The following is a 19247-nucleotide window of genomic DNA, read 5'->3' on the forward strand; positions in this document are numbered from 1 at the left end:
CGGACATTACAGATGTGTCTGTGTTAGCTAGGCCAACACAGACAAAACAGACTATTCCTGCTTATCATGTCTGCATTAACCCTTGGGTTACTGCAGACAAACCCAGGGCTTTTACCACCAGCATTTCATCTGCCTGTAAGACAGATAGCGGTTTTCCCACACAACACCTCTCACTTTCTCACAGTGTATATATATATATATTCTGCCCCCGCTGCTGGTCAGGAAATGGTTACAGGTCTCCGGGTGCAGGAGCCGCGGCTCAATCTCCTTTCACTTTCACTTCTGACAATAATATTTGTCCTGAAGGAGAATCTTCTCAGACGCAGCCGAGGACGAGGGAAAACGTCTGCCGCAGGTAACGGGGCGAGTATCATCAGACTAAGGGGGAGGGGGAGGATAATGGGGGTGATGATCCTCTATACAGGATCTACAGGGGGACGGAAAGTATTCACACCCCGCTACATATTTCACTCTGTTTCATTGCAGCCCAATGGACCTCCCATTCCTCTCTCTATGTACTTACCTATAGACCCGCCTCCATCCTTCCCTTGCCCCTCCCTTTCTTCTCTCTATGTACTTACCTATAGACTCGCCTCCATCCTTCCCATGCCCCTCCCTTTCTTCTCTATGTACTTACCTATAGACCCGCCTCCATCCTTCCCTTGCCCCTCCCTTTCTTCTCTCTATGTACTTACCTATAGACCCGCCTCCGTCCTTCCCATGCCCCTCCCTTTCTTCTCTCTATGTACTTACCTATAGACCCGCCTCTGTCCTTCCCATGCCCCTCCCTTTCTTCTCTCTATGTACTTACCTATAGACCCGCCTCCATCCTTCCCATGCCCCTCCCTTTCTTCTCTCTATGTACTTACCTATAGACCCGCCTCTGTCCTTCCCTTGCCCCTCCCTTTCTTCTCTCTATGTACTTACCTATAGACCCGCCTCCATCCTTCCCATGCCCCTCCCTTTCTTCTCTCTATGTACTTACCTATAGACCCGCCTCCATCCTTCCCATGCCCCTCCCTTTCTTCTCTCTATGTACTTACCTATAGACCCGCCTCCGTCCTTCCCATGCCCCTCCCTTTCTTCTCTCTATGTACTTACCTATAGACCCGCCTCTGTCCTTCCCTTGCCCCTCCCTTTCTTCTCTCTATGTACTTACCTATAGACCCGCCTCCATCCTTCCCATGCCCCTCCCTTTCTTCTCTCTATGTACTTACCTATAGACCCGCCTCTGTCCTTCCCTTGCCCCTCCCTTTCTTCTCTCTATGTACTTACCTATAGACCCGCCTCCATCCTTCCCATGCCCCTCCCTTTCTTCTCTCTATGTACTTACCTATAGACCCGCCTCCATCCTTCCCATGCCCCTCCCTTTCTTCTCTCTATGTACTTACCTATAGACCCGCCTCCATCCTTCCCTTGCCCCTCCCTTTCTTCTCTCTATGTACTTACCTATAGACCCGCCTCCGTCCTTCCCTTGCCCCTCCCTTTCTTCTCTCTATGTACTTGCCTATAGACCCGCCTCTGTCCTTCCCTTGCCCCTCCCTTTCTTCTCTCTATGTACTTGCCTATAGACCCGCCTCCGTCCTTCCCTTGCCCCTCCCTTTCTTCTCTCTATGTACTTACCTATAGACCCGCCTCCGTCCTTCCCATGCCCCTCCCTTTCTTCTCTCTATGTACTTACCTATAGACCCGCCTCTATCCTTCCCTTGCCCCTCCCTTTCTTCTCTCTATGTACTTGCCTATAGACCCACCTCCATCCTTCCCTTGCCCCTCCCTTTCTTCTCTCTATGTACTTGCCTATAGACCCGCCTCCATCCTTCCCATGCCCCTCCCTTTCTTCTCTCTATGTACTTGCCTATAGACCCACCTCCATCCTTCCCTTGCCCCTCCCTTTCTTCTCTCTATGTACTTGCCTATACACTGAGAGACCACATGTCCTTCCTGTGTAGTGTGCACGAGGTCTTACATGTACAGAACATCCGTGTCCGGGGTGTCTCCGCCTTCTCCGGGGCTTTTCGGCTCATGTGGTTGTTCCTATCCTATAGGTGGATAGGGGGAGTTGGTAGTCAGACTACGGTAACCTTTCACTGCGGCATCTGAGAGGTTACTCCTCTTCATCCCATGCTGCTCCAGCATGGCTGCGGCTCTCCTGATGTCTGGAGCAGTCTGGAGGGTGGATGATTGGGGTCTTCACACATGGAGTTACCGATGACCCATCTCCTTCTCATCCCTACAGATCCCGCTCAGGATGCCGCCCGTGCTGTCCATGCCGCGACCCTTGTGTCTGATAGAGAATGATGGGAGTGATCTGCGGGTCAATGAAGAAGCCAAGAACATCCTCTGCCGGATCAGTGAGCCGGTGACGGTGGTGGCCATTGTGGGGAAGTACAGGACCGGAAAGTCCTTCCTAATGAACCGACTGGCGGGAAGCAACAGCGGTGAGAGACCTCCAGCAATCCCACCGGCGGCCTGAGGCCAAGGGGGCGCTGCTCGTGTCATTGGCGGAGAACCCCCCGGCCAGAGCTCAGGGGGACATCCCCCCCCCCGGCCAGAGCTCAGGGGGACATCCCCCCCCCCCCCCGGCCAGAGCTCAGGGGGACATCCCCCCCCCCCCCGGCCAGAGCTCAGGGGGACATCCCCCCCCCCCCCCCGGCCAGAGCTCAGGGGGACATCCCCCCCCCCCCCGGCCAGAGCTCAGGGGGACATCCCCCCCCCCCGGCCAGAGCTCAGGGGGACATTTCCCCCCCCCCCCCCGGCCAGAGCTCAGGGGGACATCCCCTCCCCCCCCGGCCAGAGCTCAGGGGGACATCCCCCCCCCCCGCCAGAGCTCAGGGGGACATCCCCCCCCCCCCCGCCAGAGCTCAGGGGGACATCCCCCCCCCCCCGGCCAGAGCTCAGGGGGACATCCCCCCCCCCGGCCAGAGCTCAAGGGGACATCCCCCCCCCCGCCAGTGCTCAGGGGGACATCCCCTCCCCCCCCGCCAGAGCTCAGGGGGACATCCCCTCCCCCCCCGGCCAGAGCTCAGGGGGACATCCCCCCCCCCCGCCAGAGCTCAGGGGGACATCCCCCCCCCCCCCCCGCCAGAGCTCAGGGGGACATCCCCCCCCCCCCGGCCAGAGCTCAGGGGGACATCCCCCCCCCCGGCCAGAGCTCAAGGGGACATCCCCCCCCCCCGGCCAGAGCTCAGGGGAACGTAAATCTAATCCACCACTTCCGTCCTGTAGGTTTTCCTCTGGGATCCAGTGTCCAATCCAAGACCAAAGGCATCTGGATGTGGTGCCGGCCGCACCCCCGGACCCCCGGGCACGTTCTGGTCCTGCTGGACACCGAGGGACTGGGGGACGTGGAGAAGGTGAGATCCAGGACCTGGGGGTCCGCACGCTGTATATAAGACCCTCACTCCTCTGTACTGCAGGGGTCCGCACGCTGTATATAAGACCCTCTCTCCTCTGTACTGCAGGGGTCCGCACGCTGTATATAAGACCCTCACTCCTCTGTACTGCAGGGGTCCGCACGCTGTATATAAGACCCTCTCTCCTCTGTACTGCAGGGGTCCGCACGCTGTATATAAGACCCTCACTCCTCTGTACTGCGGGGGTCCGCACGCTGTATATAAGACCCTCTCTCCTCTGTACTGCAGGGGTCCGCACGCTGTATATAAGACCCTCTCTCCTCTGTACTGCAGGGGTCCGCACGCTGTATATAAGACCCTCTCTCCTCTGTACTGCAGGGGTCCGCACGCTGTATATAAGACCCCCTCTCCTCTCTCTGCAGGGGTCCGCACGCTGTATATAAGACCCTCTCTCCTCTGTACTGCAGGGGTCCGCACGCTGTATATAAGACCCTCTCTCTCTCTGCAGGGGTCCGCACGCTGTATATAAGACCCTCTCTCCTCTGTACTGCAGGGGTCCGCACGCTGTATATAAGACCCTCTCTCCTCTGTACTGCAGGGGTCCGCACGCTGTATATAAGACCCTCTCTCCTCTGTACTGCAGGGGTCCGCACGCTGTATATAAGACCCTCTCTCCTCTGTACTGCAGGGGTCCGCACGCTGTATATAAGACCCCCTCTCCTCTGTACTGCAGGGGTCCGCACGCTGTATATAAGACCCTCTCTCCTCTGTACTGCAGGGGTCCGCACGCTGTATATAAGACCCTCTCTCCTCTGTACTGCAGGGGTCCGCACGCTGTATATAAGACCCTCACTCCTCTGTACTGCAGGGGTCCGCACGCTGTATATAAGACCCTCTCTCCTCTGTACTGCAGGGGTCCGCACGCTGTATATAAGACCCTCACTCCTCTGTACTGCGGGGGTCCGCACGCTGTATATAAGACCCTCTCTCCTCTGTACTGCAGGGGTCCGCACAATGTATATAAGACCCTCTCTCCTCTGTACTGCAGGGGTCCGCACGCTGTATATAAGACCCTCTCTCCTCTGTACTGCAGTGGTCCGCACGCTGTATATAAGACCCTCACTCCTCTGTACTGCAGGGGTCCGCACGCTGTATATAAGATCCTCTCTCCTCTGTACTGCAGGGGTCCGCACGCTGTATATAAGACCCTCACTCCTCTGTACTGCAGGGGTCTGCACGCTGTATATAAGACCCCCTCTCCTTTGTACTGCAGTGGTCCGCACGCTGTATATAAGACCCTCTCTCCTCTGTACTGCAGGGGTCCGCACGCTGTATATAAGACCCTCTCTCCTCTGTACTGCAGGGGTCCGCACGCTGTATATAAGACCCTCTCTCCTCTGTACTGCAGTGGTCCGCACGCTGTATATAAGACCCTCACTCCTCTGTACTGCAGGGGTCCGCACGCTGTATATAAGATCCTCTCTCCTCTGTACTGCAGGGGTCCGCACGCTGTATATAAGACCCTCTCTCCTCTGTACTGCAGGGGTCCGCACACTGTATATAAGACCCCCTCTCCTCTGTACTGCAGGGGTCCGCACGCTGTATATAAGACCCTCTCTCCTCTGTACTGCAGGGGTCCGCACGCTGTATATAAGACCCCCTCTCCTCTCTGCAGGGGTCCGCACGCTGTATATAAGACCCTCACTCCTCTGTACTGCAGGGGTCCGCACGCTGTATGTAAGACCCTCTCTCCTCTGTACTGCAGGGGTCCGCACGCTGTATATAAGACCCTCTCTCCTCTGTACTGCAGGGGTCCGCACGCTGTATATAAGACCCTCTCTCCTCTGTACTGCAGTGGTCCGCACGCTGTATGTAAGACCCTCACTCCTCTGTACTGCAGGGGTCTGCACGCTGTATATAAGACCCCCTCTCCTTTGTACTGCAGTGGTCCGCACGCTGTATATAAGACCCTCTCTCCTCTGTACTGCAGGGGTCCGCACGCTGTATATAAGACCCTCTCTCCTCTGTACTGCAGGGGTCCGCACGCTGTATATAAGACCCTCTCTCCTCTGTACTGCAGTGGTCCGCACGCTGTATATAAGACCCTCTCTCCTCTGTACTGCAGGGGTCCGCACGCTGTATATAAGACCCTCTCTCCTCTGTACTGCAGGGGTCCGCACGCTGTATATAAGACCCTCTCTCCTCTGTACTGCAGTGGTCCGCACGCTGTATGTAAGACCCTCTCTCCTCTGTACTGCAGGGGTCCGCACGCTGTATATAAGACCCTCTCTCCTCTGTACTGCAGGGGTCCGCACGCTGTATATAAGACCCTCACTCCTCTCTGCAGGGGTCCGCACGCTGTATATAAGACCCTCACTCCTCTGTACTGCAGGGGTCCGCACGCTGTATATAAGACCCTCACTCCTCTGTACTGCAGGGGTCCGCACGCTGTATATAAGACCCTCTCTCCTCTGTACTGCAGGGGTCCGCACGCTGTATATAAGACCCTCTCTCCTCTGTACTGCAGGGGTCCGCACGCTGTATATAAGACCCTCTCTCCTCTGTACTGCAGGGGTCCGCACGCTGTATATAAGACCCTCTCTCCGCTGTACTGCAGGGGTCCGCACGCTGTATATAAGACCCTCTCTCCGCTGTACTGCAGGGGTCCGCACGCTGTATGTAAGACCCTCACTCCTCTGTACTGCAGGGGTCCGCACGCTGTATGTAAGACCCTCTCTCCTCTGTACTGCAGGGGTCCGCACGCTGTATATAAGACCCTCACTCCTCTGTACTGCAGGGGTCCGCACGCTGTATATAAGACCCTCTCTCCTCTGTACTGCAGGGGTCCGCACGCTGTATATAAGACCCTCTCTCCTCTGTACTGTAGGGGTCCGCACGCTGTATATAAGACCCTCTCTCCTCTGTACTGCAGGGGTCCGCACGCTGTATATAAGACCCCCTCTCCTCTGTACTGCAGGGGTCCGCACGCTGTATATAAGACCCTCTCTCCTCTGTACTGCAGGGGTCCGCACGCTGTATATAAGACCCCCTCTCCTCTGTACTGCAGGGGTCCGCACGCTGTATATAAGACCCCCTCTCCTCTGTACTGCAGGGGTCCGCACGCTGTATATAAGACCCTCTCTCCTCTGTACTGCAGGGGTCCGAACGCTGTATATAAGACCCCCTCTACTCTGTACTGCAGGGGTCCGCACGCTGTATATAAGACCCTCTCTCCTCTGTACTGCAGGGGTCCGCACGCTGTATATAAGACCCTCACTCCTCAGTACTGCAGGGGTCCGCACGCTGTATATAAGACCCTCTCTCCTCTGTACTGCAGGGGTCCGAACGCTGTATATAAGACCCCCTCTACTCTGTACTGCAGGGGTCCGCACGCTGTATATAAGACCCTCTCTCCTCTGTACTGCAGGGGTCCGCACGCTGTATATAAGACCCTCACTCCTCTCTGCAGGGGTCCGCACGCTGTATATAAGACCCTCACTCCTCTGTACTGCAGGGGTCCGCACGCTGTATATAAGACCCTCACTCCTCTGTACTGCAGGGGTCCGAACACTGTATATAAGACCCCCTCTACTCTGTACTGCAGGGGTCCGCACGCTGTATATAAGACCCTCTCTCCTCTGTACTGCAGGGGTCCGCACGCTGTATATAAGACCCTCACTCCTCAGTACTGCAGGGGTCCGCACGCTGTATATAAGACCCTCTCTCCTCTGTACTGCAGGGGTCCGCACGCTGTATATAAGACCCTCTCTCCTATGTACTGCAGGGGTCCGCACGCTGTATATAAGACCCTCTCTCTCTCTGCAGGGGGACGGCAGGAATGACTCGTGGATCTTCTGCTTGGCCGTTCTGCTCTGTAGTTCTCTGGTCTATAACAGTTTTGGGACCATCGACCAACAAGCCATCGAGCAGCTGCAGTATCCGGATACTATGGGGGGCCCAGGGACCCCAATACTTTATACGCTGCTAACTACACAACAGGTGATGACCTGATGTCTCATCCCCCCCCCCCCCCCCCGAAATAAAAATGCAATAATTTCACCATCCGGTCACAGCAGCCATTTTATTAACAGAAGGTCCTTGAAGCTACAAAAACCTCACCCAATAATTCCCCCACTACCACAGGTCGAGAGCCCCCGGATCCCCCTGCAGATATCACTGTCCCCCACTGCCCGGGTCAGCACCCATGAGCCCCAATATCTGTACCATCACCTGTGCCCATTTACAGCAGCACCACCAACTCCTAGGACCCCCCAATAGCTGCCGCAACGCCAACTCCCTAAAAAGCCTCCGTCCCCATGTAACTCCCTCCACCCCTTAACCCTTCGATGGCCGGGCAGATTCTCCGCCTCAGTCCCTCTTATTCCTCCCCTTAGTTATCTGCCTCAGTATTCACAATGTGAACCACGTTTATTTCTGCAGGTCCGATATCATTGTGGCGCTCGCCTGTTATACTGAGTGCCCCAGAAAAGACCTGCAGCACCCGGGTCATGCACTATGGGCACCTGCAGGGGGCGGCAGATTCATGTAGACCGAGCACCGATGCAATCTGCAGGAAGGGGACTGCACGTAGCACGCACATCACTGGTCGCCCCATCGCCCTGTTACACACGTGGTTTCCTCACTATCCTACACTGGATTAAGACTGGTGGAATGAATGACTAACCCCCTCTAAGCATCTATAACTTAAACCGGCACTTTAGAAAACAGCATTCAATCAGCCCGTAGTAAACCCAAATAACATTGACATTGAGGCTCATGTTGGGTGGTGGAAAACCGGTCACAGCATTTATTAACAATTATTCTTTAACAATCTCAAACATTGAAAACATTAGGCACTTTAGGTGAAAGAAATCCCAGATGGCAAGTCGGCCAGACGAGCAAAGTACCCATCTCAAATCTCCATTTTCCGCCTGCTGTGACTTCAGAACTAGAGAAAAACACAAATATACAAAACAGTAAAAAATTAAACAACCAATAAATTAGTGAGGGAGGGAGGGACTGCTTCCTTGAGTGCTGCAATCCAGAGAGGAAGGGGGAGGAGACTCGCTCCCCTTATATACAAAACAAGAGGGGAGGAGGAAAGTGCTCAGCAGCAAACCTACTCCCCTTAAAGTGCACTTACAATTATTAACCCTTGCGCCTCCACAAAATCCTCCACCAGTCCAGGTGTACCCTACATAACCTGTCGGGCGTACACCGCATGAACACGGGAGCGCGGTCTTCATGAATGTGGCGCACGCTGCCTGCGTCCAAGGTGCATGACCTCAGTGCAGCAGTTTATTTCTGAGACAATTATGTGTGACTTTGCACATACATGCGGCTGCCGGTGCAAATGTCCCCTGGAAATTCCCGATATTGTATCGCAGGGCTACACAATACTGACGCAGACACATCACAAACCATCAGACCAGAATCTTACTGCAGACTCCAGCCTGCACAGGAGGGAGGAGACTGCACATAGTACAGACTGCACAGGAGGGAGGACACCGCACATAGTACAGACTGCACAGGAGGGAGGACACTGCACATAGTACAGACTGCACTGGAGGGAGGACACTGCACATAGTACAGACTGCACAGGAGGGAGGACACTGCACACAGTACAGACTGCACAGGAGGGAGGACACTGCACATAGTACAGACTGCACAGGAGGGAGGACACTGCACATAGTACAGACTGCACAGGAGAGAGGACACTGCACATAGTACAGACTGCACAGGAGAGACTGCACATAGTACAGACTGCACAGGAGAGAGGAGACTGCACATGGTACAGACTGCACAGGAGGGAGCACACTGCACATAGTACAGACTGCACAGGAGGGAGGAGACTGCACACAGCCCAGACTGCGCAGGGGGGAGGAGACTGCACACAGCCCAGACTGCGCAGGGGGGAGGAGACTGCACACAGCCCAGACTGCGCAGGGGGGAGGAGACTGCACACAGCCCAGACTGCGCAGGGGGGAGGAGACTGCACACAGCCCAGACTGCGCAGGGGGGAGGAGACTGCACACAGCCCAGACTGCGCAGGGGGGAGGAGACTGCACACAGCCCAGACTGCGCAGGGGGGAGGAGACTGCACACAGCCCAGACTGCGCAGGGGGGAGGAGACTGCACACAGCCCAGACTGCGCAGGGGGGAGGAGACTGCACACAGCCCAGACTGCGCAGGGGGGAGGAGACTGCACACAGCCCAGACTGGGCAGGGGGGAGGAGACTGCACACAGCCCAGACTGGGCAGGGGGGAGGAGACTGCACACAGCCCAGACTGGGCAGGAGAGAGTATGATGACGTATTTGGATTCGACGCCAATTTCCTTATCCAGATCTCAGCTATGTAACTGAACTGACAAAAGTGATAACCCTGAAGTCCTCGGACACCAGGGATGCGGCTGCGGAGAGGAAAAGCGTCCTCCCATCCTTCACCTGGTGCGTCCGAGACTTCTCCTTGTTGCTGGAAAGGGACGGCCGGAAGATCACGGAGGACGAATACCTTATGATGAGCCTGGAACTCAGACCAGGTAACCGCCATAGTCTAACCCAGAATCGGTCATTTCTATTGTTTGACTGCATAGCCCCGCCCCCAGGACTCCTGAGCTCTGGTCCTGATTATATAAGGATCTTTATCTTCATATCTTGATAGGAGAAGATTTCACAGTCTACAACCTCCCCCGTCGCTGCATCCGCAGCTTCTTTCACTCTCACAAATGCTTCGTATTTGACCGTCCAACCTCCAAGAAGAATCTGCACCGACTGGATGAGGTGACAGAGAACGAACTGGAACCCGACTTTCTGGGAGAAGCAGAAAAATTCTGTAATTATATACTAAGAAGCAGCGGGACCAAGACACTGACAGGGGGCATCACAGTCACCGGAGCAAGTAAGTGAGACCACCAACAAAACTCACTACATACAGATTATACACCACCACTAGGGAGAGATCACTACATACACATTATACACCACCACTAGGAGGAGATCACTACATACACATTATACACCACCACTAGGGGGAGATCACTACATACACATTATACACCACCACTAGGGGGAGATCACTACATACAGATTATACACCACCACTAGGGGGAGATCACTACATACAGATTATACACCACCACTAGGGGGAGATTACTACATACACATTATACACCACCACTAGGGAGAGATCACTACATACACATTATACACCACCACTAGGGGGAGATCACTACATACACATTATACACCACCACTAGGGGGAGCTCACTACATACAGATTATACACCACCACTAGGGGGAGATCACTACATACAGATTATACACCACCACCAGGAGGAGATCACTACATACAGATTATACACCACCACTAGGAGGAGATCACTACATACAGATTATACACCACCACTAGAGGGAAATCACTACATACAGATTATACACCACCACTAGGAGGAGATCACTACATACAGATTATACACCACCACTAGGGGGAGATCACTACATACAGATTATACACCACCACTAGGAGGAGATCACTACATACAGATTATACACCACCACTAGGGGGAGATCACTACATACAGATTATACACCACCACTAGGAGGAGATCACTGCATACAGATTATACACCACCACTAGGGGGAGATCACTACATACAGATTATACACCACCACTAGGAGGAGATCACTACATACAGATTATACACCACCACTAGGGGGAGATCACTACATACAGATTATACACCACCACTAGGAGGAGCTCACTACATACACATTATACACCACCACTAGGGGGAGATCCCTACATACAGATTATACACCACCACTAGGGGGAGATCACTACATACAGATTATACACCACCACTAGGGGGAGATCACTACATACAGATTATACACCACCACTAGGGGGAGATCACTACATACAGATTATACACCACCACTAGGAGGAGATCACTACATACAGATTATACACCACCACTAGGAGGAGATTACTACATACACATTATACACCACCACTAGGGGGAGCTTTCTACATACACATTATACACCACCACTAGGAGGAGCTCACTACATACACATTATACACCACCACTAGGAGGAGATCACTACATACAGATTATACACCACCACTAGGGGGAGATCACTACATACAGATTATACACCACCACTAGAGGGAAATCGCTACATACAGATGATACATCACCACTAGGAGGGGATCACTACATACACATTATACACCACCACTAGGAGGAGATCACTACATACACATTATACACCACCACTAGGAGGAGATCACTACATACAGATTATACACCACCACTAGGGGGAGATCACTACATACAGATTATACATCACCACTAGGAGGAGATTACTACATACACATTATACACCACCACTAGGGGGAGATCACTACATACACATTATACACCACCACTAGGGGGAGATCACTACATACAGATTATACACCACCACTAGGAGGAGATTACTACATACAGATTATACACCACCACTAGGAGGAGATCACTACATACACATTATACACCACCACTAGGAGGAGATCACTACATACAGATTATACACCACCACTAGGGGGAGATCACTACATACACATTATACACCACCACTAGGGGGAGATCACTACATACACATTATACACCACCACTAGGAGGAGATCACTACATACACATTATACACCACCACTAGGGGGAGATCACTACATACAGATTATACACCACCACTAGGGGGAGATCACTACATACAGATTATACACCACCACTAGGAGGAGATCACTACATACAGATTATACACCACCACTAGGAGGAGATCACTACATACAGATTATACACCACCACTAGGAGGAGATCACTACATATACATTATACACCACCACTAGGAGGAGATCACTACATACAGATTATACACCACCACTAGGGGGAGATCACTACATACACATTATACATCACCACTAGGAGGAGATCACTACATACAGATTATACACCACCACTAGGGGGAGATCACTACATACAGATTATACACCACCACTAGGAGGAGATCACTACATACAGATTATACACCACCACTAGGAGGAGATCACTATATACAGATTATACACCACCACTAGGAGGAGATCACTACATATACATTATACACCACCACTAGGAGGAGATCACTACATACAGATTATACACCACCACTAGGGGGAGATCACTACATACACATTATACACCACCACTAGGAGGAGATCACTACATACACATTATACACCACCACTAGGAGGAGATCACTACATACACATTATACACCACCACTAGGAGGAGATTACTACATACACATTATACACCACCACTAGGAGGAGATCACTACATACACATTATACACCACCACTAGGGGGAGATCACTACATACACATTATACACCACCACTAGGCGGAGATCACTACATACAGATTATACACCACCACTAGGGGGAGATCACTACATACAGATTATACACCACCACTAGGGGGAGATCACTACATACACATTATACACCACCACTAGGGGAAGATCACTACATACACATTATACACCACCACTAGGCGGAGATCACTACATACAGATTATACACCACCACTAGTGGGAGATCACTACTTACAGATTATACACCACCACTAGGGGGAGATCACTACATACACATTATACACCACCACTAGGGGGAGCTCACTACATACAGATTATACACCACCACTAGGGGGAGATCACTACATACAGATTATACACCACCACTAGGAGGAGATCACTACATACAGATTATACACCACCACTAGGGGGAGATCACTACATACAGATTATACACCACCACTAGGAGGAGATCACCATATACAGATTATACACCACCACCAGGAGGAGATCACTACATACAGATTATACACCACCACTAGGAGGAGATCACTACATACAGATTATACACCACCACTAGAGGGAAATCACTACATACAGATTATACACCACCACTAGGAGGAGATCACTACATACAGATTATACACCACCACTAGGGGGAGATCACTACATACAGATTATACACCACCACTAGGAGGAGATCACTACATACAGATTATACACCACCACTAGGGGGAGATCACTACATACAGATTATACACCACCACTAGGAGGAGATCACTGCATACAGATTATACACCACCACTAGGGGGAGATCACTACATACAGATTATACACCACCACTAGGAGGAGATCACTACATACAGATTATACACCACCACTAGGGGGAGATCACTACATACAGATTATACACCACCACTAGGAGGAGCTCACTACATACACATTATACACCACCACTAGGGGGAGATCACTACATACACATTATACACCACCACTAGGGGGAGATCACTACATACAGATTATACACCACCACAAGGGGGAGATCACTACATACAGATTATACACCACCACTAGGGGGAGCACACTACATACAGATTATACACCACCACTAGGAGGAGATCACTACATACAGATTATACACCACCACTAGGAGGAGATTACTACATACACATTATACACCACCACTAGGGGGAGATCACTACATACAGATTATACACCACCACTAGGGGGAGCTCACTACATACAGATTATACACCACCACTAGGGGGAGATCACTACATACAGATTATACACCACCACTAGAGGGAGCTCACTACATACACATTATACACCACCACTAGGGGGAGATCACTACATACAGATTATACACCACCACTAGGGGGAGATCACTACATACACATTATACACCACCACTAGGGGGAGATCACTACATACAGATTAAACACCACCACTAGGAGGAGATCACTACATACACATTATACACCACCACTAGGGGGAGATCACTACATACACATTATACACCACCACTAGGGGGAGATCACTACATACAGATTATACACCACCACTAGGGGGAGATCACTATATACACATTATACACCACCACTAGGAGGAGATCACTACATACACATTATACATCACCACTAGGGGGAGATCACTACATACAGATTATACACCACCACTAGGAGGAGATCACTACATACACATTATACACCACCACTAGGAGGAGATCACTACATACAAATTATACACTACCACTAGGGGGAGATCACTACATACAGATTATACACCACCACTAGGGAGAGATCACTACATACAGATTATACACCACCCCTAGGGGGAGCTCACCACATATAGATTATACACCACCGCTAGGGGGAGATCACTGCATACAGATTATACACCACCACTAGGGGGAGCTCACCACATATAGATTATACATCACCACTAGGAGGAGATCACTACATACACATTATACACCACCACTAGGGAGAGATCACTACATACAGATTATACACCACCCCTAGGGGGAGCTCACCACATATAGATTATACACCACCGCTAGGGAGAGATCACTACATACAGATTATACATCACCACTAGGAGGAGATCACTACATACACATTATACACCACCACTAGGGAGAGATCACTACATACACATTATACACCACCACTAGGGAGAGATCACTACATACAGATTATACACCACCACTAGGGGGAGCTCACCACATATAGATTATACACCACCGCTAGGGGGAGATCACTGCATACAGATTATACACCACCACTAGGGGGAGCTCACCACATATAGATTATACATCACCACTAGGAGGAGATCACTACATACACATTATACACCACCACTAGGAGGAGATCACTACATACAGATTATACACCACCACTAGGGAGAGATCACTACATACAGATTATACACCACCACTAGGGGGAGCTCACCACATATAGATTATACACCACCGCTAGGGAGAGATCACTACATACAGATTATACATCACCACTAGGAGGAGATCACTACATACACATTATACACCACCACTAGGGAGAGATCACTACATACACATTATACACCACCACTAGGAGGGGATCACTACATACACATTATACACCACCACTAGGGGGAGATCACTACATACACATTATACACCACCACTAGGGGGAGCTCTCTACATACAGATTATACACCACCACTAGGGGGAGATCACTACATACACATTATACACCACCACTAGGGGGAGATCACTACATACAGATTAAACACCACCACTAGGAGGAGATCACTACATACACATTATACACCACCACTAGGGGGAGATCACTACATACACATTATACACCACCACTAGGGGGAGATCACTACATACAGATTATACACCACCACTAGGGGGAGATCACTACATACACATTATACACCACCACTAGGGGGAGATCACTACATACAGATTATACACCACCACTAGGGGGAGATCACTACATACACATTATACACCACCACTAGGAGGAGATCACTACATACACATTATACACCACCACTAGGGGGAGATCACTACATACACATTATACACCACCACTAGGGGGAGATCACTACATACAGATTATACACCACCACTAGGGGGAGATCACTACATACACATTATACACCACCACTAGGGGAGATCACTACATACAGAATATACACCACCACTAGGGGGAGATCACTACATACAGATTATACACCACCACTAGGGGGTGATCACTACATACAGATTATACACCACCACTAGGGGGAGATCACTACATACAGATTATACACCACCACTAGGGGGAGATCACTACATACACATTATACACCACCACTAGGGGGAGATCACTACATACACATTATACACCACCACTAGGGGAGATCACTACATACAGATTAAATACCACCACTAGGGGGAGATCACTACATACAGATTATACATCACCACTAGGAGGAGATCACTACATACAGATTATACACCACCACTAGGAGGAGATCACTACATACACATTATACACCACCACTAGGGGGAGATCACTACATACACATTATACACCACCACTAGGGGGAGATCACTACATACAGATTATACACCACCACTAGGAGGAGATCACTACATACACATTATACACCACCACTAGGGGGAGATCACTACATACAGATTATACACCACCACTAGGGGGAGATCACTACATACACATTATACACCACCACTAGGGGGAGATCACTACATACAGATTATACACCACCACTAGGAGGAGATCACTACATACAGATTATACACCACCACTAGGGGGAGATCACTACATACAGATTATACACCACCACTAGGGGGAGATCACTACATACTGATTATACACCACCACTAGGAGGAGATCACTACATACAGATTATACACCACCACTAGGAGGAGATCACTACATACACATTATACAACACCACTAGGAGGAGATCACTACATACAGATTATACACCACCACTAGGGGGAGATCACTACATACAGATTATACACCACCACTAGGGGGAGATCACTACATACAGATTATACACCACCACTAGGGGGAGCTCACTACATACAGATTATACACCACCACTAGGGGGAGATCACTACATACAGATTATACACCACCACTAGGGGGAGATCACTACATACAGATTATACACCACCACTAGGAGGAGATCACTACATACATATTATACATCACCACTAGGGGGAGATCACTACATACAGATTATACACCACCACTAGGAGGAGATCACTACATACAGATTATACACCACCACTAGGGGGAGATCACTACATACAGATTATACACCACCACTAGGGGGAGATCACTACATACAGATTATACACCACCACTAGGGGGAGATCACTACATACACATTATACACCACCACTAGGAGGAGATTGTTACATACTTGTTATACTGTCACGTGTAGGGGGATCTTATGTAAGTCATTTCTGGACTCTCTCCCCATGGGGCACATTTTTTTCAATGTATTATAATATTATTAGCTATTAGGAAAGTGTCAGGGGGACATCAGGGCACATGGTGGTTGGGGGTCAGTTTTACATTGGGGTCCAGAAGCTCAGGGACTTCTGTAAATGGTGATTTGCAGCACAGATCCTCCTTCATGCTGCCTCTCCTCTGCAGTGTTGGGTCATCTCTCATCCTTGTATGTGGACACCATCCGGAGCGGATCGGTCCCCTCTATGGATAACGCAGTCCTTGCTTTGGCCGAGATCGAAAACAAAGGAGCTTTAGAAGACGCCTTGTCCCGATATGAGTGTGAGATGGCAGCACACAGCCACACGTTCCCTACAGAGACGGAGCTGGAGTTCTACCTCATGCACTGGAAGTGTAGGAGAGGCGCCATCATGGTCTTCAAGGCGCGGTCACTCAATGATCCGGATCAGAGATATCTACGGGAGCTGAAGGTCAGGCGTCCAATCTAATGGAAACCTAAAGTGCATTGGGAGATTGTGTGCACCAGATTCCATGTCCCTCATCAGTGTGTGACTGAGGTGCAGAGGAGGGCTTTGGTGGCATGTTGTCCTTACTTAGGGGCCACCAGACTCTTATAATGTCACTGAATGGGTCACCAGAGGATCACGGATGAACAGGCACTTGGGGATAGTCGCGATACATCCACCTCAGATCTGCTGCCTGATTAGATACGTTCTTAGAGTCTTCTCCGTGGCTGATCCCATCCGAGCCGTTATCCTGCTCTTACTTTTCCTTCAGAATCAGATCCGAAAGCGGAAGGAAGAATTTATGAAGAAGAATGAAGATCTATCGAGAGAAGTCTGTGCCGACCTCCTGAGCTGCCTCAGCATCAGCCTGCAGGACGGGATCCTGGAGGGACGCTACTCCCCACCGCAAGGACAGAAGCGCTTCCTGAGGGACAAGCTCCAGCTCTTGGAGATCTATAACGGTCTCCCAGGAAAGGGCGTGAAGGTAACTCTCCCAAATCGGGGTGGGGGTGAAGGTAACTCTCCCAAATCTGGGGGTGGGGCGGGTGTTACGTCTATGGATCAGTTTCTCAATATATAAGAATTTTCCAGACAATAAATATTGAAAGAAATCAAAGCCCTGGATATGGATCGGACTGGTGCCGGTCAATTCCTTAATGTTAGCCCCTTTATGGATCTGTAAGGGCTCCTGACATAACTTGGCACAAGCTCCGTCCCTGTGGTGGCCATATTCACTCTGTTGTAGATCTCTTTGCTGGACTGGACTGCTGCGTTTAGTCGGGTTTGGGTCACTAAACGTTACAAAAAGGACTGAAGTTCTTGGCCCAAATGTGGTCGTGTGCAATTGCTCTTAGATGGACTTCACTTACAAGTCCTTAGACCACTAAGAAGAACTGTGAGAGACTGCAGGGACCATGTTACTCCGCCTTGTTCTCTCTCATCTGTCATGGTGGCACATTACTGAGGCTTAAGACCCGTCACCTGTAATGAGATGTCAGTGTCGTATGTTTAACCTCTGGAAGACCCCTCCTCCCTGTAGACAGAAGGTCATTGTTCTCAACCTGATACTAGAACGTGGAGTAACCTCATGACCGAGCGTCTTGAGGTTCATTGTTATGACTTGTAGATGTTAGAAGCTGCAGATAACTTGGCATCACCTGTAATGGACCACAGTCTGAGAGATCCTGGTCCTCCCCAGAGACCTGGGTGAAGTAGGTAGAACTTATCTGCAGGTCACATGATGTCTATAGGTGTAGATGTGGCTCCTAGAGGTTGTGTAGGTTTCTCTAGGTCAGTGATGGCGAACCTTTTAGACACCGAGTGCCCAAACTACAAGAAAGACCCATTTATTTATCACAAAGCGCCAACACAGAAATTTAATTTGTGATTTATACTCCCCTCTCTAGTCCCAGGTTGAGCTGTCACATTAAAATAGCTCTGTGCACAGCAAGTCCTGGGCTGTCTGGGACTGCAGGAAGATACCTGGAGTCCTGCCTGGTGATGGCCTGAGTGCCCACAGAAAGGGCTCC

General features: G+C 50.6%; 1 protein-coding gene across 2 annotated transcripts in view; it reads left to right on the plus strand.

Moving 5' to 3' along the window:
• The window catches only part of LOC140106868 (guanylate-binding protein 7-like), a 54053-nt gene that overhangs the window by 27112 nt on the left and 7694 nt on the right, over nt 1–19247 (plus strand). The window contains exons 2-9 of one of the 2 annotated variants that reach the window (XM_072131491.1): nt 307–355; nt 2237–2438; nt 3226–3353; nt 7179–7288; nt 9706–9893; nt 10016–10252; nt 17399–17682; nt 17990–18202. In XM_072131491.1, coding sequence (XP_071987592.1) covers nt 307–355; nt 2237–2438; nt 3226–3353; nt 7179–7288; nt 9706–9893; nt 10016–10252; nt 17399–17682; nt 17990–18202 — 1411 coding nt within the window. The remainder of the gene's footprint in view (nt 1–306; nt 356–2236; nt 2439–3225; nt 3354–7178; nt 7289–9705; nt 9894–10015; nt 10253–17398; nt 17683–17989; nt 18203–19247) is intronic. The other variant, XM_072131492.1, reaches the window with a different exon arrangement.

Source organism: Engystomops pustulosus, unplaced genomic scaffold (genome assembly GCF_040894005.1).
Source record: "Engystomops pustulosus unplaced genomic scaffold, aEngPut4.maternal MAT_SCAFFOLD_26, whole genome shotgun sequence".
In the NCBI taxonomy this organism is placed as follows: Eukaryota; Metazoa; Chordata; class Amphibia; order Anura; family Leptodactylidae; genus Engystomops; species Engystomops pustulosus.